This window comes from Spinacia oleracea, chromosome 4, assembly GCF_020520425.1.
Source record: "Spinacia oleracea cultivar Varoflay chromosome 4, BTI_SOV_V1, whole genome shotgun sequence".
NCBI classification, from domain to species: domain Eukaryota; kingdom Viridiplantae; phylum Streptophyta; class Magnoliopsida; order Caryophyllales; family Amaranthaceae; genus Spinacia; species Spinacia oleracea.
The window spans coordinates 118,100,522-118,122,280 of record NC_079490.1 but is presented as its reverse complement, the minus strand read 5'-3'; the positions used below and the strand labels follow the sequence as shown (position 1 = coordinate 118,122,280).

Below are 21,759 nucleotides of genomic sequence, written 5' to 3'. Positions count from 1 at the left end.
GGGGGATAATGTAACGGTGTCTTGTATGAGATTTCAGAAATTCGGGCTAATGCAACGGTAGTTGGAAGCCGTTGCAATAGATGATCAAATGCGACGGTAAATTAGCCTAATGCGACGGTCTACTAGGCTAATGCGACGGGTATGCTAAATTTTTTTTTCCCTCTCATTTTACTTTATTTCCGCGCCTATTATTTTAGTTTATTCCCTCCTATTATTTTCCCAAAATTTCAAAACCTGACCACACATTTAATTTTCGGTAAAAAAAAATAAAGAAAAGAAAATTAAAACACAAACACTGCCAAAAGAAAATCTCCAATTATCCAGGAGAGAGAGACTTGAGAGAAAATAGGATCGAGTTTTAGGGTTTCCTCAAAATTTTGGCAAATTCTAACTATTTGGTCTGGAATTCGTAATTAGGTTCGACATTAATCGAATTTCTTGGGCTGCGACATTCTCTCACGTCGCTTGATTGTTGTTCATCGAGAAGGAGGGTTGATTTGGGCTTCGCATAATAGTTCGAACAGGAGGGTCTGGAATTCACGGTATGTATTTTGTGTTTTTTAGGGTTCTTCATAGTTGATTATTGAAGCTTATTCTGTAAATTTGTGATATTTGATTTAGTTTACTGAACTTTGATGATGGAAGGCAGAATAGTAGTGATATTTGATAAATCTGTGATATTTGATTTGTGAGCCAATTTGTGATATTCTTAGTTTAGTAAATTTGTGATATTTGATTTAGTTTACTAAACTTTGATTGAAGGCTAGCTTTTGAGCACCAGTGAGAATTGAGAAGACTGGTTATTAGTTGAGATTAATACCCTTTAATTTTCCCCCAAATTCCCAAATTAATTAGAAAGGGGTATGTTGTTATGGATATCAGAGGAAGGGGGAATGTTGTTTACTCAGTATTGGGATATTCTGGAAAAAAATGTTGATAATAAAAGGGTCATATTTTGGAGTTTCATTTCCATTTCTTGCTGAACTTTTTCACAACTCGAAAGCTGTTGTTTGAGTTCTTCTGCCTCCCTCCTTGAAGCATCCAAGTTAGGGTTTGTAAACGATGCCTCAATCTTAACACAAGCAATCTTTCACTCAAGCTCTGTAATTCTTGTGTCAATGGCAGTAGACAATTCTGCACCCATGTTAGAAAATATAAATTTCGGCGAAAGAAATGAGATATAGAGGTACAGGAAGACTGAAATAAATCAATGAAGTATAATATGATGATCTTAAGCTAAAACCTGTTTTATTTAGGGAATAACAGTTAACTTGATGATAATCTATTCTTGTCTTGTGCATGTATTAATTCATTTTTGTTCCTCATACAGAATATTCTTGGCAAAAGCATGTAGGGTCAGTAAAGAATCTTTAAGTCTGTAGCTTTGGATAGGAAAGTTTGCAGCAAGTAATGAAGAGAATAAACTTAGCTTCAAGCAGGAAATTAGCAAAACATACATAATCAATCCAACCTCCATCTTATATTGGTTCCCTTTCTACTCAAATCACACCAAAGCATAATCAATCCAACCTCAACGAATGTAAACAATTACAAAGAATACAAAATGTGGAAAAAATCTCAAAAAAGTTTAACTTTCCAAGCATCAAAGTATCACATTCTGAAATGAAAAATCTAAACAGTCAATTATCTTCTAAAATCCAATTCAAATCCACTTGCTTATTTCAAAATATTAACCGCAGATTTGACAATTGCGTATTTGAATTCTGGCTTTTCGTGGGGTACTGCAAATTAAATTTATTTTTCGTTCTGGATTTGAGAATATAATTCAGATGAATTCAAGTATATAATAGAGATAATGAAGACACCCATTTCAGATCTTTATATAAGCCAGTGTTGGTAGATTCAAAGGGTTACCAACTTACAACATGTTACACTCTGCACTCCCAATATAAAAGATTTATTATAAATCCAAAATATACAGAACCTTTCAGTACAAATTCAGACAGCTAAACTGATTATAAAAGTGCCATTGGACAAACAATAAATCAAGAACAAACTATAAATCAAGAAATGACGAAGTTGAGAGTAGAGGAGAAGGATCGAGAAGCCTGCAAAAAGGAAGGGAGACACACATTAGAGGAGCTTCAACGATATAGCATAGACTTAGTTTTGAGAGAAGTCGAGAAATTAAAAAAATAAAGGAAAAAGGAGTAATAACTTTGGCATATTTTTATTGAACATACAGGTATCAGACACTAATAAATCCACATCAAGAATAGTTGATAAACTGCATCACAAAGAGCTCAGGATTTTAAAGTACCACATAACTAATTTAAAGATCGAGGGTGCCCATGCCAGTGCCTTCACAGTGCATATCAGATAACAGATAAGTGCAAATCATTCAAGATATTAGTGTAGATCAGTGCAAAACAGTGCAGATCAGAACAGTGCAGATCAAATAACAGATAAGTGTAGATCAGTGCAGATCAGATAACAGATAAGTGCAGATCAGATAACACATAAGTGCATATCAGATAACACATAAGTGCAGATCATATAGCAGATCATAAAAGATTAGTGCAGATTAGTGCAGATCGGTGCAAAACGGTGCAGATCAGATAACAGATCAATGCAGATTCCTTTTTTCTTTCTCTACTCGCTATCAATGCAGATTCCTTTTTTCTTTGTCAGAAAGTTCAAGAACAATGTAGTCAGAAGAGAAAACAACCTTTCCAAAATCCAAGCTCTGAGAAAGAGCAAGAGCAGCATGATGTTGTTAAGAAAAGGAAGCAAAAACAAAAGTCATATTGTTCTCCAGGTTCCATGACAAGGTATCTTGATCTTCGAAAAAAGCAATTAGAAAATAATGAAATAGTTGCAGCCGGTAATCCAATTCTGAATACTGAAACATCACCAATAAGAGTTGATAATGATGATGATGTACAACTGAATAATAATGATGCTGGATATGACCTTGGATTTGAATTAGAATTGGAGACAATAGCTGAAAACGAAAAGGAAGGTATGAGTTCTCATTTACATTTGTGAAGTCATTTATAATTTATGAGTCAATTAGTAAACCTGTAACTTAGTAGCATACTGAATATATACTTGAATTAATATTTGAACTAAAACAGCTCCTAAGAAGAAGCATCGAGGGCCAACAAAGCTTACACAAGTTCATGCGCGTACAAGAGAAGAACGTCAATATATTATTCTGAACTTGTTTGGCCAACCAGTAGGACCTACAAAGGAAATTGTTGAAGAGTTTAAGTTTTTCCTCGGAACTTTGGGGAAGGATTCTGAGCTTGCGCCACTTAATTATGTAAATTTTCGAGATCTGCCCACACATGACAAAATATGGGATTATGTTTTGGTATGTTGTAATATTGTTGTTTTGCACAAGTTTGGTAGTGATATTCGTTGATATTTTTTGAAATATTATGACCTTCATATATTACTAATGGTCACTTTAATGATTAGTATATGAAAAATATATAGTTCCTGAAGCCGGAAGAAAATATGCAATGGAGGCTGTCAATACAAGTTGGCGTAGTTATAAATGCAGATTTAAGAAGAATTATTTCTACGCATATGCCACTGATGAGTTAAGATGGGAGAATAAACCAGACACTATTTCAGTACCTCAGTTTCAAGACCTCTTGAATTACTGGAAATGTGAAAAAGTTGAGGTATTTAATGAAATTTCCTTATATGTTCATGTAATAATGGGTGTTAGTAGTTGTAACTTATTGTTTTTATCTCATAGGAAGAAAGTAAGACCAACAGTGAAAATCGTTTGTTGTTAAATGATATGCACACGATGGGCCGTAAGGGGTTTGCAATTTTACGTCATGAATTGGTAACAACTTATTCTCATTATATTTCTAGTAAGTTTCTTATATTTTGGTGCTGCGTGTTAGAGGTTACTTATATATGTTATTGTGCTTTTTAATAGCAAGAGCAGGACCCGGATAAGCAAGAACCTTCTCAAGAAAAGGTCTACAAAGAATCAAGGAAAAGAGTTACAGGGAGAACATACCTTACCAACCCTGAGAAAATCCAAGAGAATATTGTAAGTTAACAAGTGCATTTTAACATATTTGCATAGTTTTTATAATATAGTAAGAGAATGACATAAAGTTCCATAAATAGGTAAAAATAGATGCTTTAGAGTCCACCCAAGACGGAGAAGGAGGGACCAACTCCAAAGACCTTATCTCTGAAGTGATACAAGGTCCCAAAAGCAAAAGCAAAAGCCGCGTACCACTTTACGGAAAAGGTATGACAAAGAGTGACTTGAAGAAAAAGGGAAAAAAATCAGGATTCTTGATTCCGGAAGAGTTCTTGCAGAGTATGAAAACAAAGTTGGTGCATCAACTTGCACCCCACGTTGTGTCTATGATTGTATCTCAACTTCAAGAAGCTAATCCCGAGATAAATATAGTTATTCCTGATTTTGTGACTCTATCGACTCCAAAGGATGCTGCCAGTGCGCCGCGTGTCAGTGAGCAAAATGGGCAGTCTGGTGGGACAAGTAGGACAATTAACCAGGTAAAATATTTGTTTTGGCACTATATTATGTTGCATTGTCTCCTTATTCAGATAACATAATTAAATACATGCAGTTTGTGTTTCTCTCAGAAAATACATTCTCAGTTCTCCCTACTCCACTAAAAATGGTTTTAACATTAACATGGGGAGCTACTTGGATGTGGATACTCTGATCCATATGACCAACAAACCACTACCCGAATAGCAAAGATTAACATGGTCATCCTCGGGCTTAGTTATTCTTTGGTTTTGGTTTTGTTTTTGGTTAATTAGCTTGTATTTGGTTTGTTGCCTTTGATTCTGGTTCAGTGGTTTGGTCTTGGTTTCTGGCATATGGCATGATTCTGGGTTTGTTGCGTTAAATTCTGGTTCGCTCAGGCCAATCTGTTGTTGTTGTGCAAGCCTTTTAATTTGTTCCACCAGTTTTTTAATTGGTTCTTTTATAATAAGTATAACGGTAGTGTTGGAGAATGGAGATAGACCCCCCACCTTCAGTCTTCACTCTTCAGATGACCCACTCATAAACTCTAATAACAAGCTTCAAAATCACATTGTAGCAATGAATTATGTTAGTAGTTTTATCATAAAGATTGCATAATACTAATAGATCTGAATGTTATAACCCCGCAAGTAAAAAAACCCTTTGACAACATTAAGAAACCTTGTTTGTCAATTGTCATTGACAAAAGCATTGATATGTTTTGTTATCATATACTGCTCATCTATGATTACTTCAGCCAAAAATAAGATCACTCAGAGCAACATCAATCACATACTATAGAGATAACTGTGGTTATAATGAACTGAAAATTAGTAATTCCAAATGCTTTCCTCTTTTTATTCTTTCCTTTCTTTTGCATGATTATTAATTTAGTACTAGGAGGTAATTGGATTTACCAACAATCAACATAGAACATACAAGAAAAGATAAAACATGTGGATATTTCTTTAACAATCTTGCAGCGTATAATAGTTTCTATATCCTATTCTTAGACACAAAGAACTATTCTCTCCCTGACTAGTGTACAAGCTGCCTGATTGGTGCAGCTGTTGCACTCATCTGATACATTGTATCTTTGTTGTTGTTGTGTTGTACTGCTGCAGTTATGATGGCTCGCTGTGTTCTTGCTTTGCTGACTGCTTGCTCTAATGCTCTGCTGACTATTTTCTCTACTAACTGCTTGCTCTACTGGTTGCTGCTGACTGCTTGCTCTGCTAACTGTTGTGTGCTCTACTGCTATGCTCTGTTGCGTGCTCTCCTGTGTCCACTGCAGTTTTTATATGAAGTAGTTGTGTCTATTATTACAATCTTGCTACGTTTTTTGAGAATTATTATTCATCTTTGATCTTCTAATTGCCCCACATTCAACACTTTTTGGATTTAAACTTGTACCATCTTTAATTTGTGCCCATTCGTGATTTAAACTTGCAGGAGCATGGTGAGCTAAATGGAGAAGAAATGTAGATTTAACAATGAGACGGTCGAGGCTTTTGTTTGTTTTAGGCCATTTTGGGATTTCTAGTAACGTTGAATTTGTTTATATGGATTTTAATTTATGTACTTTTGTCATTAAAAACACTAAATTAATTAGTGAACAACTATTTTGTAATGCATGTGTCCTATATGGGCACTAATATATATTGTAATATTACTCTTTTAAGTCATTGAAAATCTTTTGTTATTGGCCTCCATTCTTAAATTATTAATATTATTATTGTTATTATTATTATTATTATTATTATTATTATTATTATTATTATTATTGTTATTATTATTATTATTATTATTATTATTATTATTATTATTATTATTATTATTATTATTATTATTATTATTATTATTATTATTATTATAAGCCGTTGCATTAGGTGCCCAAAAGTTTTTTTTTTGACAAAAAAATTACCGTTGCATTAGGGAAGGGGCGTTGCATTATTTCATTAAGCCATTGTAGGTACCCGTCGCATTAGCTAGAATTACCCGTCGCATTAGTTAAAATTACCCGTCGCATTAGCTAAATTAACCGTCGCATTAGCTAAATAACTAATGCGACACCTCATATGAGACCCGTCGCATTAGATGGAAATCTAATGCAACGGTATCAATTTACCGTCGCATCAGGTAAATAAACGTCGCATTAGACCTAATGCAACGCCACCGGATGCAAGGGTCATTTGGCGTCGCATTAGGTCTAAAGCGACGGATTTTGATGCCTAATGCAACGATTTTAGGCGTTGCATCTGATAAGAAATGTAGTAGTGATTTAATTAATAAATGTAAACATGGGATTCAGATTTATTCTCCTTGTTTCTCAAGAAAAACATTTTCCATGTTCCTTGAAACTCTCCCACGTATTTCTGTTTAAACGTGCATTTAGTGTTTTGATTTGGTCTCCCTTGTTTCTCTCCAACTATGCCCATGTTACTGAGCAGTAACTGTTGGTGGGTAGTTGAGGAGAACATGGATACCCAACCCTAGGTAAAACTCTTCTATAAAAGGAGAAGAGTTTTTGCTTTTCAAAACACACAACTGATCTTTGCAAAATATATCTTAAGAGCTTAAACGTTTTAAAAGAGAATCAGTTTTCAAAAAAATGTCCCTTGAGTTCCTTATTACTTTGAGCTTTATTACGTACTAGAGTTTTATATCAAATTGTATTTTGGGTTTAAGGGTTGAGTGATCCTTAATTGACTTAGAGTTTAGTCAAAGAGAAAAAGAGCGACTTAGAGTTAAGTCAAAGAGAAAAGGAGCGACTTAGAGTTAAGTCAGAGAGAGAATGAGGAGCACAGTAATCAAAGGGGATTGCTGTGGGGAACTCGTGTTCGAGAGGAACTCGAGTTAAAGAGTGTATTTGTAATAGAGTTATTGCATTAATACAAAAGAGTAGTGAGGTTCTTCTTGATTAGGATCAAGAAGGTTCCTCCGTTTTATATCTCTCTTCGCTTATTGTTCTCATTCTCTTTATTGTTTAAAATTTCGCAAGAAAATTACCCAAGTTCCCAAGAAACAATTCACTCCTCTCTTGTCAAGTGTTCCTACTGAACTATCAATTCTGTTATGGGGAGTTTGAAACAAATTGTGAGAGCTAGGATCACACTAGTCATGAGTCAGAAATTGAGCAGGAGGGACAGTAGTTGGTTTATCAGTTTGTAATTGCTGTGTAGTTGTGTGTAGCTAGTTTGTTAGCTGCTAGGTGTTGTGTTGGCTGCTGTAGCAGTTAGTAGTGTTTGTTGCCTGCTCAGTTTGAGTAGGCTAGGTTGTATTTGACCTTGTTTGGTATTAATTATAATGCTTGCTTTCCAAAAAAAAAAAAAAAAAAAATTGTCCCTCCTTCCTATTCTTGCTGCTGTTGATCCTCATTCACAACCTCTTTTCCTTTGCCTCCTCTATCCGCTTTCTTCAAATTCGCGACACTAGTGGTAACTGTTGTTGGAATCGTGCCAAATAGAATTTGTGTGGTGACTATTTGACCTAAATAATTAACTCGAGTATGTATGTTCGTAATTAGAAATAGAGTTTGGTCGGCCCGTAGTTAATTACGTTTAGCACGCTACAAGATATTTCTGAACAATTTCAATCACCAAATTAAGTATGCGTATCAGTAAGTTGAATATAAAGATCGATTTAGTACGAAGACCACGTATAATTCACCTTCAATTTAGCCCTAAGGGTGAACCGGTGGTAACAATTAACAAAAACAAAAAAAACATAATCACCTCCAATTGTATGTGATTGTCATTAATAAAAAGTTCGAAAAATCCATCAAGTCCACATAACAGAAAAACATAACGATCAATATGCATATGAACAACATAATTAAGCGGTAATAAACACACATTAACTTACTTTTGATATATCATACATGATGTCACAAACATACTATATAATCGTTGCGATAAGCCATAGATTATGATAGTTAACACTTAACACTAAAACTAAGAAAGTTACATAGATTAGAAACTTAATTAACCACGAAAGGATCACCAATTAAGCATATATTTAATTAACTAATAATTACAACAGATTAAAAAGCTGAAAGAGAAGAGGTAGCTAATTGGTGAACTAATGCAGTAGCAGGAGCAGCCAACGTTGGTTGATAAGCAAACCCTTGGAAATTAGCATCAGAATTAACGTTAATCTCACCTGATAAGTTGGCGTTGCGTGGACAAGACGGCATCCAAATCCACCTTTTTGTGTGAATATCAAACAATAATCCCTTGTTAATGAGAGCCTTAATCATAATTATAATAAAGTGACCACTTCCAACACAATGAAACCCTCTTCCCTCTTCCAGTTGTTCAAAGTGAGCATAGAGCTGCTGCGGCATCCTTTCGATCTCAGCCCACTGGGTCCCACAACCTTGTAGGATCCACATCCTGAGGCTCCGGGGGACGTTAAGCTTGCTCTTTTCGACAGCGGCAACTAGGATGATGTTCCCGTTGCTCTCAACAAGACATGGGGACCTCAAGAACCTTCTCATGGGAGCTTGGATCTTCCACCAAGCGTTGGAGGAAACGTCATAGGCTAAGACACTGAAGGGGCTGTAGTTCATGCAGTAGGATCTGCCATGAGAATGAACCATCTGACCTGACTCAAGGCTGCAAAGCCTTGGGAGGGGGGAAGTAGTGTCCCACACGGAATAGAAACCGTTAGAGTCGATGTGGAAGGTCTCAGCGGTAAGATTTTTGACAGCGTAAGGGGAGATCATGTCGTCCCCTGCAAGAATCAGATCAACAGATGATGGAGTAACAGACAGTCCTACTGAAGGGAAAAGACGAGGCCGGCGAGTGGGCGGTAGTTGGGTCACTGACCCTACTACTGGGTTGTGGAGGTAGAGGTTTTTTAATCCTGGTTCATCAGATACCCAGCAAACCAAACCACCAGAGGAGGTAGCAGGCGAAAACCCTAATGGTATAATAGGGAAGGAGATTGTGTACCATTTCACCTCGTACGGGTCAAATAGATAAGCTCTAGATGATGATACAATACCTCCTCCTTCTCCTTCTCCTTCTCCTTCTCCTTCTCCATCATCAAGGTTGTTGTTTCGATAAATGTTGGTTGTGTTAGGTGTTTTGTGGGTGAAAAAGATGAACCAATGCTGTCGAGGGGAGACATGGAGGTAAAGTTGAAGGAAAGAGTTGGAGTATAAGAGACCATACCACCTCTTGCAGACAGACCGTGCCCGGAAGAAGTCCGGTACGGGAAGGAAGGCCAGGATACGATCCACGAGTGGTTGTGGAAGGCGACTCCATAACCTACTATCCATCCACGAAGAGGTGGTGATGATGGTAGGAGTAGTGATAGGAGGAGGAGGAGCAGCAGTTGGGAAATCAGTAAAACTAGTATTTGTCAAACTTGTGTAATTGTAAGGCTGAAAAGGAGGGCTGAATGTAGGAACATTTGTTATGCCATAATTGTAAGGAAACGGGATAACATTGAAAGTTTCCATTACAAACTGTGTTTTTTTGTTCTCTTTGTTTGAGTGCTTTTGTGAGCTTTTTAGTGCAAGTGTACTGGGGTTTATATAGAAATACAAACACCAAACTCAACTTTTTCTCACTCCATCTCTCTTAACTAAGGTTGGCGTTATATTTACCTCTTTCTTTTTTTCTGTTTTTTTTTTAATCTAAACTTAATCATTGTTTTCCTTTAACTTATTTCATCCCAACGTCTTTAAACTTACCAATGAGGTGATGGCCTAATGGTTAACTAAGACAAATGATATGTGTATGATAGGTATTAAGTTCAAATCTTCTACCCGATTATAATTTGTATTGCTCTTGTGACTTATTGACAACTAAAAAAAACTTCTAAATAAGTGAAAAAAAGGTTAACAAAACAGAGACATTAAAAAAAAAATATCTAACAAAACAGAGTAATAAACGTGGAAAAACATTTGCGTTACTTAATTCAAAACAGATGAATGAAGAGGAAAAGAGTCTCTTACAAAAAATAGTTGTGTGTTGTTTTGTCAAAGGTTGGCTTTTTTTTCTTTCTATAAAGCATCATTTGTCTTTCTGATTGGAGGAAGAATTTTTAACTTGTTTCTATAAGTAGAAAATTTTAAGTAATCAGACAAAGAAAATTACTTTTCCAATAGGGGAACTTACCATTTTTGGCTAAAGTGCTATTGTCGGATTATTACCAACAGTAAATAAGATGTAGTACCATATTACTCCCACTAGACCAAAGTTTAATCATTTCACAATCTAATTTCCTTTGGGTACTAATCTTTCAGTCCATAATTATTTGTAAATCAAAATGTTTAATAGTCACCTTTTGTGAAATTTGTATTACAACTATCGTATATACTCAAGGACCTACCTTTAAGTATGAATCGATATGGTCATTTAACAGTTACATTCGTCAAGGATCTACCTGCATCACAAAACGACCTTATTCGAATTATGTGACCTAATTTTCATTGTTTTAAAGAAGTTTAAAACTTAAAATTTGATTTTACACGAATATGAAAAAGGTTGTATTGGGTTAGCTCCCATCAAAAACTAAAAGTAATTTTAGGTAGGGTCGTTAAAATTTGACATTATAACATTTAAATATTGTTTTAAATAACTACGTAGTACTCCGTATTGCGTAGTTAAAAAATGGTGATCAATTATTTAAATATTTAAGATCAACATTTCCGTATTGAAAAAACTATTTACTCTGGTGTTTTTTCTTACTATGACTCATTCAATTTAAGAAAATTATTAGCTTTAAATAAATTCTGTGATTGTTAACATATAAAATTGATAAAGTATTTGGCCTAATTTACTAGGTTGGCTAGAACTACATCTTGAGTTGATGTGTTATGCACTTGTGCACTTATGCCAAATGAGTCGGTGGTTTATTTTTTGATTGCGGACTCTTCTGTCTGGCATGGCTCATGCGACGCGCGTGCATGCAACTACTATTTCCAACGCTTATAATCTTGTAGACATGTAATAAATACGAAGTATTAATTAATTAATTTCGATTAAAAAAATGTACAAGAAATGAAAAGTGGAACGCTAAAAGGCGTCCATGTTACTCAAAGTTGCCCACTATTTCTCACTATTTTCCCATAATACCTTTACTTAATTCAACTTTTCAATTCTCTCTCCCAACTTTCACCTCAAAAAATAAATTATTAAACTCAAGTAATTTTAATTATCAAACGTATAGTAATAAATATTTTTTTTTTAAAAAAAAAACTAATTTAGTTTTTGTTCCACAAACTTATGCAGTTTAAGCTCACGCCATGGTATGCATATTAAGCTCACACCATCGCGTATAAGCCTGTACCATGGTCGAAGCTAAAAACTCATAAGTCTCTAAATATTTTTTTCCAAGTAGATTTTACAAGAGGTTCTTTTTTTTTGGGAAAAAATTCAGAAACTTATGAATATTTAGCTTGTACCATGGACAAGCTTATGAATTTTAAACTCCTTCCATAGGTACGAACTTAAACAACATAAGTTTATACTATGGTCGAAGCTAAAAACTCATAAGTCTGTACCATGGTACAAGCTTAAAATTCATAAGTTTGTAATATGGTACAAGCTAAATATTTAAAAGTTCCAGAATTTTATTTGGAAATAAAATCATCTTTTGAATTCTCAAACTTAGGCATATTAAGCTCACGCCATGTCGGAGACTTATGCATTTTAAGCTCCTTCCATGGTACGAGCTTAAAATTCATATGCTCGTACCATTGTCGAAACTAAACAATCATAAGTCTTTTTTTTCCGATATTACATTAAATCAAATGCAACAACAAATCAAAAGCTTAAATAATATAGGCTTATGAATATTTAGCTTGTACCATTGTTTAGGTCCTTCCATGGTACAAGCTTAAACTGCATAAGTCAATATCATGGTCGAAGCTAAAAACTCATAAGTCTGTACCATGGTACAAGCTAGCTTAAAATTCATAAGCCTGTACCATGGTACAATCTAAAAATGCATAAGTTTCTAAAAAAAATTCCAGAAAAAAACAAAAACCCATTTTGAAGACTGGATCATTTTGTCGCCGACGACGTGATGGTGGCGGTGGTGGCAGGCGATGGTGGCCGACAGTAGTGGCCGGCGGTGGTGGCCGGTGGTGATGGCCGGCGGTGGTAGTCAGATTTGGGGTGGGTAGGTAAGAGGGTAAATGAGGATAGTAAATGTTGAATGAGGGAGGGGGGTAAATAAAAGAGGGTATATGGTAATGAATGGGGCGGTAAATAGTAAGTTTAACCAACCTTATAATTGAACACTTTTTGTAGTCGCACGGAAACCATAGCCGCTACGTGTTCTAACTCTCGAAGCATGGTAAAATCTTCTTTTCATATGGAGATAATAAGGATATATCCATGTTTCTTTCTGCACCATGCGAAATAATATTGGCTTTATTATCCGACTTTTTATACTAACGCTGTAACTGTTTGTTGAATGATCATGTCTTGTCTCCAGGTATTGTCGTGACTGCAGGACAGGACGTGTCGCCTGGGAAGGTCGTGAGTAAGTCCAAGCGACGGACAACAAAGGATAGACGATCAAGGTTTAGGTCAAAATCAAGGCCCAAGGCCAAAGGTTCACCCGTCGAGGGGTGTTGAATGAGTCAAGGAAGCAATCAAAGATTAAGTGGGCCGTTGGAGATAATCAAGAGACGTGTCGAAGCTAGAGAATAACATTCTCCTATTTCATTGGGATTCTGATAATTGATCCGTCCGTTGGGCTAAAGTATAAAAGGACAAAGCCATAATGAGCAAGACAGGCGTTAACTCAAGCATTCAATTAACACAGCATTATCACTCAATTAAGCCATTATTAAGCGATCGTTCTATCTTTAATATTATCGCACAAATACTTTCTTTTTAATTAGATTATTAGGGATATTAGTGGATTGGTAGCCTCATTGCTACACGCGGTTTTTTCCCTATTCCTAGGTTTTCCACGTCACCATCTCCTTGTGTCGTCTCTCTTTTTCTTGTTTTCCGTATTTATTTGCTTAGCTAGTGTCGACCTAGTCAAGCGTTGCCCCTTAGACGAAATTTGGCATAAATAGTTTGGCGTCGTCCGTGTGTTCGATCCCCACAGACGGCGCCAAACGTTTTATGCCAAATTTCGTCTAAGGGGCGACGCTTCCAGTCCCGAAGCACATGAGAGAAGCCAGCCTATGCAAAGGGTTTAGGTCAACACTGGTTGGGCCCACCTTGAAGTGGTTAACCAGCCTCCCAAATGAATGTACCACCTCTTTCGCCCATCTCGACAACATGTTCAACTAGCAATTCGCTAGTAGCAGAGATCTCGAAAAGCAAACTGGCGATTTGTACTGAGTTCTCTAGAGACCAGATGAGCCATTGAAGGATTACATAGCCTGCTTCATCAGGGAAAAGGTGACGGTGCCAAATTGCGACATCCCGAAAACAATCGAGGCATTCATTAAGTAAGGAATAATGTTGAAATTGTTTGCAATTTATTTAACATCTCTAAATAGTAATTCAATAATTGTAACTAAATATTGTGCTACTTCTGTTCAATTAGTTGCAAATAACAATATCACTCCAGAGGAAATTTCAACCAAATTATCACTCAAACATAAATAATTCATTGAAAATAAGTTTGTTGATCTTACAAGAAAACTCACTAACTTGATAAAACATGTTCCTTATAACTGTTAGGTTCTGACAAATATAAAACATATATATTTCATGCGGAAAAACCATAAAGCAAGGAATCCAAATTAATTTCCACAAAACAATTAGCATAATTTAGGATGCATACATTTGTAGCGTGCCCTCCCTAGCTGCTCCCGAACCGAACAAGAACAAGTTTAGGACTCCAAGTGTAGTCCGTCCGTAGATAGTCCACAGCACGTTCGGATCCGCCTTAGATTCAATTAACTAGAATTTAGCCTAAGGTTTAATGTTAATCGATTATAATTTGTGGCAAATTATTAACTTTAGTTTTTAGCTTAAAACTATATGAATACTTTTTGATGTGTTATAAATTGTGATTGCCATCACCTATTTATAGGGTAGGATCATCGAAACTAGAAACCTACTAGGATTTAATTAACCTATCTTATTAGAATTAGATACTAATTAAATCTATTAAGTTAGTGTTTAATTCAACAACTAACTTTAGTAGTTTTAGGAAAATAATCTTTAATTGAACTAATCCTAAATGCTTAAGGATTCGATGCATGCACGAACTCAACGCACACACACGCACAACCCACGAAGGGCGCAGGGGGCGCGCGCGCGGAGAGCTCGGCCCAGCAGCGCTGCAGCCCACGCTTGGGCGTGCCAGCTTGCTGGCCTCGCTGGGTCTGGCTTTGCATGTTGCTTGGCTGGGCCTTGCGGTGCTTGGCGGGTTGCTTGCTTGCCTTGCTGCGCGCGGGATTTGCTAGGCGCAGGCCTGGCTTCGTGCTGGGCCTTGCGTCTAGCAAGCTCGTCCGATGTTTATTTCGTACGACGCGCTTCCGATTAATTTTCCGATTCCGGAATTCATTTCCGATTCGAACAATATTTAATATTTCCGATTCCATAATTATTTTCTGTTTCGAACAAATATTTATTATTTCCGATTCCGGAATTATTTTCCGATCCCGATAATATTTCGGATTCTGACAATATTTCCGTTTCCGGCAATATTTCCGATTCCGGCAATATTTCCATTTCTGATAATATTTTCCGATACGTACCATGTTTCCGTTTCCGGCAATATCTACGACTTGGATAATATTTATATTTCTGATACGATCCATATTTCCGTTTCCGGCAATATCATCGTTTCCGGAGTATTCATAATTTGCCTTATGACGATTTCAGCTCCCACTGGAACCGAGATCTGTCAATTCCGAATATCCATAAATGGAGTATTTAATTCACTTAAATACTTGATCCGTTCACGTACTATTTGTGTTACCGTACGGGTTCAGTCAAGAGTAAGCTGTGGATTAATATTATTAATTCTACTTGAACTGAAACGGCCTCTAGCTAGGCATACAGTTCACTTGATCTCATTGAATTATTAACTTGTATAATTAATTAATACTGAACCGCATTTATTAGACTTAGCTTTGAATGCATACTTGGACCAAGGGCATTATTTCCTTCGGTCTCCCACTTGTCCCAAGGGACAAGTGTGCATTTCCTAATTCCTTTGTCGCTTGATGCTTGCTCATGAACATAAGGTAAGAGTTTCCATCCTTATTATGTCTAGAGGTATTTCTCGGTTTCAGAGTTCAAATGATCAAATAAACAGATAATCAGAGCCTATGATTTATCTGAGCACGGCCATGCATTTTACAGTTTCTAGCTCTCCGAGTGGCCATGTACAACTTTCAGCATCTCATCCCGATTTATGGGAGGACAATCCCAATCTTGTGATCTTGAGATTAGACTTCGTTTGATAGGTGATTACCCAAGCGTTGCCGTTATAGCCTCCTTTTACGGTGCGACGGTTGACAACGTCAAAGTAACCAGTTCTGAAACAAGTAATCTCAAATCACTCAGGTATTGAAGATTAGTGTCTAATATTTTTAATGAAATTTACTTATGAAAAATTTTCATCTCTTACAGTAAAGTTTCATAGGTCTGTCCGATACTAGTCTTCCCAAAGTAAGTATCTATGCAAATGATTGCGACATTTCCATGTCCACATAGTTCAAGAAACATAACTACTAGTCATCTTGCATTCTAGTCGTCTAGCATTTTCTATGCGTCCATCTTTATAGAAGACTCCGACCAGGGACCATTTTCAACTTTTGACATTCAAGTTCACTTGATAGACATTTCTTAGTCGCAGGACTGGTCCTGACAGTCTATCTTGAATATATCGTCAAATTGAAGGGACTCATCATTTAATAAACCACAAATTAAATGGAATGAATTCTATTCGTTTAGATGAATGGTTAACCAATAACGTTTTACAAAGTATTAAACTCTAAAACTTTAAAACATTAAATAAGGACATCAAAGTCATTCTCCAACACGCTTGATTCCCATAGCTGCAGTGTGCAAGTTGTGCTTCACTTGCGGCAGAGGTTTAGTTAATGGGTCTGAGATGTTGTCGTCAATTCCAATCATGCTTATCTCGATTTCTTTTCTTCCAACGAACTCTCGTAGAAGGCGAAATCTACGAAGTACATGCTTGACTCTCTGGTGGTTTCTTGGCTCATTTGCCTGTGCAATAGCTCCGTTATTATCACAATATAGAGCTATTGATCCTTTAATGGAAGGGACAACACCAAGTTCACCTATGAACTTCCTTAGCCAAATAGCTACCTTTGCTGCTTCATGTGCAGCAATGTACTCCGCTTCAGTTGTAGAATCCGCAATGGTGCTTTGCTTAGCACTTTTCCAGGTTACTGCACCTCCGTTGAGGCAGAAGACAAACCCAGATTGTGATCTGAAATCATCTTTGTTAGTTTGGAAACTTGCGTCTGTATAGCCTTTAACAATTAATTCATCATCTCCACCATAGACCAGGAAATCATCTTTGTGCCTTTTCAGGTACTTTAGAATATTCTTGGCAGCAGTCCAATGTGCCTCTGCTGGGTCTAATTGGTATCTGCTCTTAGCACTGAGTGCGTACGCAACATCCGGGCGTGTACATATCATAGCATACATTATTGAACCAATGAATGATGTATATGGAATCCACTCATTCGTCTACGCTCATCCAGTATTTTTGGGCACTGAGTCTTGCTTAGAGTCATTCCATGAGACATGGGTAGGTAGCCTCGCTTGGAGTCTGCCATATTGAACCTTTCAAGCACCTTATTGATATAAGTTCTTTGACTAAGTCCAATCATCTTTTTAGATATATCTCTGTAAATCTTGATGCCCAGTATGTACTGTGCTTCTCCTAGATCCTTCATCGAAAAACATTTCCCAAGCCAAATCTTGACAGAGTTCAACATAGGAATGTCATTTCCGATAAGTAATATGTCGTCGACACATAATACTAGAAAAGCAATTTTGCTCCCACTGACCTTCTTGTATACACAACATTCGTCTGCGTTCTTGATGAAACCAAAGTCACTGACTGCTTCATCAAAACGTATATTCCAGCTCCTTGATGCTTGCTTCAATCCGTAGATTGATTTCTTTAGCTTGCATACCTTCTTAGCATTCTTTGGAACCTCAAAACACTCAGGTTTTGTCATAAACAAAGTTTCTTTTAAAACGCCTTTTAAGAAAGCGGTTTTGACATCCATCTGCCATATTTCGTAATCGTAATATGCAGCGATTGATAACATTATCCGAATAGACTTTAGCATTGCAACTGGTAAAAAGGTTTCATCGTAATCCACACCGTGGACTTGCCTGTAACCTTTTCCAACCAATCTAGCCTTGAAAACTTCTAGTTTCCCATCCTTGTCCTTTTTCAGTTTGAAAACCCATTTGCTTCCTGTGGCTTGGTACCCATATGGAAAATCGACCAAATCCCAAACTTGGTTTTCAGACATGGAGTCTAATTCAGATTGCATGGCTTCTTGCTATTGCTTGGAGCTTGGGCTCGTCATAGCTTGTTTGTAAGTCGCAGGTTCATCACTTTCAAGTAATAGAACTTCATAGCTCTCGTTCGTCAAAATACCTAACTACCTTTCGGGTTGAGATCTATGTCTCTGCGATCTACACGGGGTTATATTTCTAGATGGTCCTTGATTCTCACCAGATACTTCTAAAGATATCTGAGTTTCATCCTGAATGTTATCTTTAGCATTCTCTAGAGTTTGTTGTTCGAATCGAATTTCTTCGAGGTCTACTTTTCTCCCACTTGTCATTTTGGAAATGTGATCTCTTTCCAAAAAGATAGCATCTCGAGCAACAAACACCTTGTTCTCAGATGTATTGTAGAAGTAATACCCCTTTGTTTCTTGGATAGCCCACAAGGATACATTTGTCAGATTTTGGTTGAAGTTTGTCTGAAATTAACCGTTTGACGTATACTTCACAACCCTAAATCTTAAGAAAAGACACATTTGGAGGCTTTCCAAACCATAACTCATATGGAGTCTTTTCAACAGCTTTAGACGGAGCTCTATTTATAGTGAGTGCAGCTGTGTTTAGTGCATGTCCCCAAAATTCTATTGGAAGTTCGGCCCGACCCATCATTGATCTAACCATGTCTAGCAAGGTTCTATTCCTCCATTCTGACACACCGTTCCATTGAGGTGTTCCAGGAGGAGTCAATTCTGATAGAATCCCACATTCTTTCAGATGGTCATCAAATACATAGCTCAGATATTCACCGCCTCTATCAGACCGCAGTGCCTTAATCTTCTTGCCTAATTGATTCTCTACTTCACTCTGAAATTCCTTAAATTTGTCAAAGGATTCAGACTTATGCTTCATTAGGTAGACATAACCATATCTACTGAAGTCATCAGTGAAAGTGATAAAGTAGCTGAAACCACCTCTAGTATTTGTACTCATTGGTCCACATACATCTGTATGGATTAAACCCAATAGTTCAGTTTCTCTTTCTCCAACTTTAGATAAAGGTTTCTTTGTCATTTTGCCAAGTAAACATGATTCGCACTTACCATAATCCTCTAAGTCGAATGGTTATAGAATGCCTTCCTTTTGAAGTCTTTCTATGCGCTTCATGTTAATATGGCCTAATTGACAATGCCACAGATAGGTGAGATCTGAATCATTCTTTTTGGCCTTTTTGGTATTTATGTTATAAACTTGTTTATCGTGATCTAATAAATAAAGTCCACTGACTAATCTAGCAGATCCATAAAACATCTCTTTAAAATAAAACGAGCAACTATTGTCTTTTATTAAAAAGGAAAATCCCTTAGCGCGCATCTAAGCAAGAAACAGAAATGATGTTTTTAGTAAGACTTTGAACATGGAAACATTCTTCCAGTTCCAAAACTAGCCCAGAGGGCAACGACAAATAATAAGTTCCTACATCTAATGCAGCAATCCGTGCTCCATTTCCCACTCGTAGGTCGACTTCACCCTTGCTTAACCTTCTACTTCTTCTTAGTCCCTGCAAATTGGAACATAAGTGTGAGCCACAACCTGTCTCTAATACCCAAGAAGTTGAATCAGCAAGTATACAGTCTATAACAAAAATAACTGAAGATGGAACGACTGTTCCGTTCATCTGATCTTCCTTAAGCTTTAAGCAATCTCTCTTCCAATGCCCCTTCTTCTTGCAGTAGAAACATTCAGATTCAGAAGTGGGTTGGCTCACCTTCTTCTTTTCAAACTTGGTGTCGCCAGATTGCTTAGTCGGGCTGGCCTTCTTGCCACCTTCCTTAGCATTCCTCTTCTTTCCAGATTTCTGGAACTTCCCCCCACGCACCATAAGCACATATTGCTTATCACTTTTGAGCGTCTTTTCAGCGGTCTTCAGCATACCGTGAAGCTCAGTGAGCGATTTGTCCAGACTATTCATATTGTAGTTCAGCTTGAACTGATCATACCTGCTATGAAGAGAATGGAGGATGGTGTCTACAACCATTTCCTGAGAGAATGGCTGATCCAACCGACTCATATTCTCAATGAGTCCAATCATTTTGAGAACATGTGGACTTAGGGGTCGCCTTTCTTAAGCTTTGTCTCAAGAATTTGCCTATGAGTCTCAAATCTTTCGACTCGAGCCAGATCTTGGAACATGTTTTTTAACTCACTGATGATCGTGAAAGCATCTGAGTTGATGAACGTTTTCCGTAGATCTGCACTCATGGTTGCAAGCATTAGACATTTTACATCCTTGTTGGCATCAATCCAACGATTGAGGGCTGCCTGAGTGACCCCATCGCCTGCGGCTTCGGGCATCGCCTCTTCCAGGAAATACTCCTTTTCTTCCTGCATAAGAACTATTTGCAAGTTCCTTTGCCAGTCAAGGAAGTTTTTTTCGTTCAACTTCTCCTTTTCGAGAATTGAGCGGATGTTGAATGAATTGTTGTTTTCCGTAGTAAAAACTACAATTGAAAAAGAATAAATAACTAAATAACCATTCATAGTTTCTCTTAATAAACTTAAATTCTAGCATACATGCATAATTTATTATTTATTAAGCATTTTATTCAAGTTATGTGTTCCGGCAGGTGTGAATAAAATGATTCCAAGATCCTTAAATCATTGAAGAATTAAGCACATTATGTATTTAGACTCAATTCTAAAATATTTTAGGTAAGAAAAGCCTTTGCTAATAGTCTATAAACTACTCTTGGTTGATAGGTACGTCTAAGAACTTATTAGGTAAACTTATCTCATTTGCCATGACAAAAAAGGACTCCTTACTTATATCGTTGAGTTTTACCAAAACTAACATGTACTCACAATTATTTGTGTACCTTACCCCTTTAGGATCAATAAGTAACGCCTCATTATGGCGGAAAACTATTACTAAGATTGATGTAAAGGTTATCCAAGTAAGTGTTATTTTGGCATGGGACCTTTTAACTCAATTTTTAAAGTTTGGAACTTAAGGCTCTTACTTTGTTGGTTAGATTTTAAGTGAACTAAAATCCTTAATCATGCAACATAATCAAGCCATAATCTCATGCATAATTAAGACATATTTAAAGCAATAAATAACTTAAAGCATGCATAAGATATAAATGTGATCTAGTATTGCCCGACTTCATCTTGAAGCTTCAACTTCAAACTCAGTCTTGAAAATGGATTGGAAACTCCGTCTTGAATTTTCTTCAAATAGGATAAGCTATAATTGAAACTAATTACAACTATTTGATGGTACGTATACCATATTTAAAGCAATAAAACTTTGGTACTTTAGACCAATTTTACATTCAAATTAATGGTACGCAGACCATATTTTCTATCCTATTTGGGCCATACTAGTCACTTTCCATAACCTGCAAAACAGTACATTTACAATATACCATTCACCCATTCATTTATCAATGAATGGCCCACATAGCAGGTTAGTAGAACATATTATGCATCACATAAATATTTGCAGCAATTAATCAAGGCTTCCAATAATCTACAAATTATTCAATTCTTATTAATTCTAATCGAGTTGTTTTAACCTTAAAGGAATGTAGACCTAATCAAGAGTTTATGACTAAAACGCTACCACTAAAACCAAGAAATTTACATGCTTTACTAAATTTAAACATAAAATTATATTTCCTAGTCCAACCGGAAACATACAAATTTAATTAAAATTTAAAGCTCTTATAAATTTATTATTTATATCCTTTAATTTATTTTTGTTGAATTAAATTAATTAATTTAAATTTAATCAAGGTTTTAGTTTTAGTAAAATAATTAGTA

At 36.4% G+C, this 21,759-nt stretch overlaps 2 protein-coding genes across 4 annotated transcripts; one reads left to right on the top strand and one right to left on the bottom strand.

Annotated features, from left to right (window-relative positions):
* Positions 1 to 305: 305 nt before the first annotated feature.
* Positions 306 to 6,191, top strand: LOC130459371 (uncharacterized). Of its 3 annotated transcripts, none has more exons than XM_056826711.1 (8): positions 306 to 542; positions 2,653 to 2,983; positions 3,099 to 3,337; positions 3,463 to 3,653; positions 3,731 to 3,823; positions 3,920 to 4,036; positions 4,117 to 4,515; positions 5,948 to 6,191. In XM_056826711.1, exons 3-8 carry the CDS (start codon positions 3,322 to 3,324, stop codon positions 5,978 to 5,980), a joined length of 849 nt encoding a protein of 282 aa, XP_056682689.1. In that variant the 5' UTR covers positions 306 to 542; positions 2,653 to 2,983; positions 3,099 to 3,321; the 3' UTR covers positions 5,981 to 6,191. The 3 variants fall into 3 exon arrangements, with proteins under 3 accessions (XP_056682689.1, XP_056682687.1, XP_056682688.1); XM_056826709.1 differs by having other exon boundaries at positions 3,445 to 3,653; XM_056826710.1 differs by lacking the exon at positions 2,653 to 2,983 and having other exon boundaries at positions 3,445 to 3,653.
* Positions 6,192 to 8,311: 2,120 nt separating this feature from the next.
* LOC110785289 (protein UNUSUAL FLORAL ORGANS) lies at positions 8,312 to 10,049 on the bottom strand. Its single transcript, XM_021989726.2, has one exon. The coding sequence runs from the start codon at positions 9,960 to 9,962 to the stop codon at positions 8,538 to 8,540; it is 1,425 nt and encodes a 474-aa protein (XP_021845418.2). The 5' UTR covers positions 9,963 to 10,049; the 3' UTR covers positions 8,312 to 8,537.
* Positions 10,050 to 21,759: the final 11,710 nt, after the last annotated feature.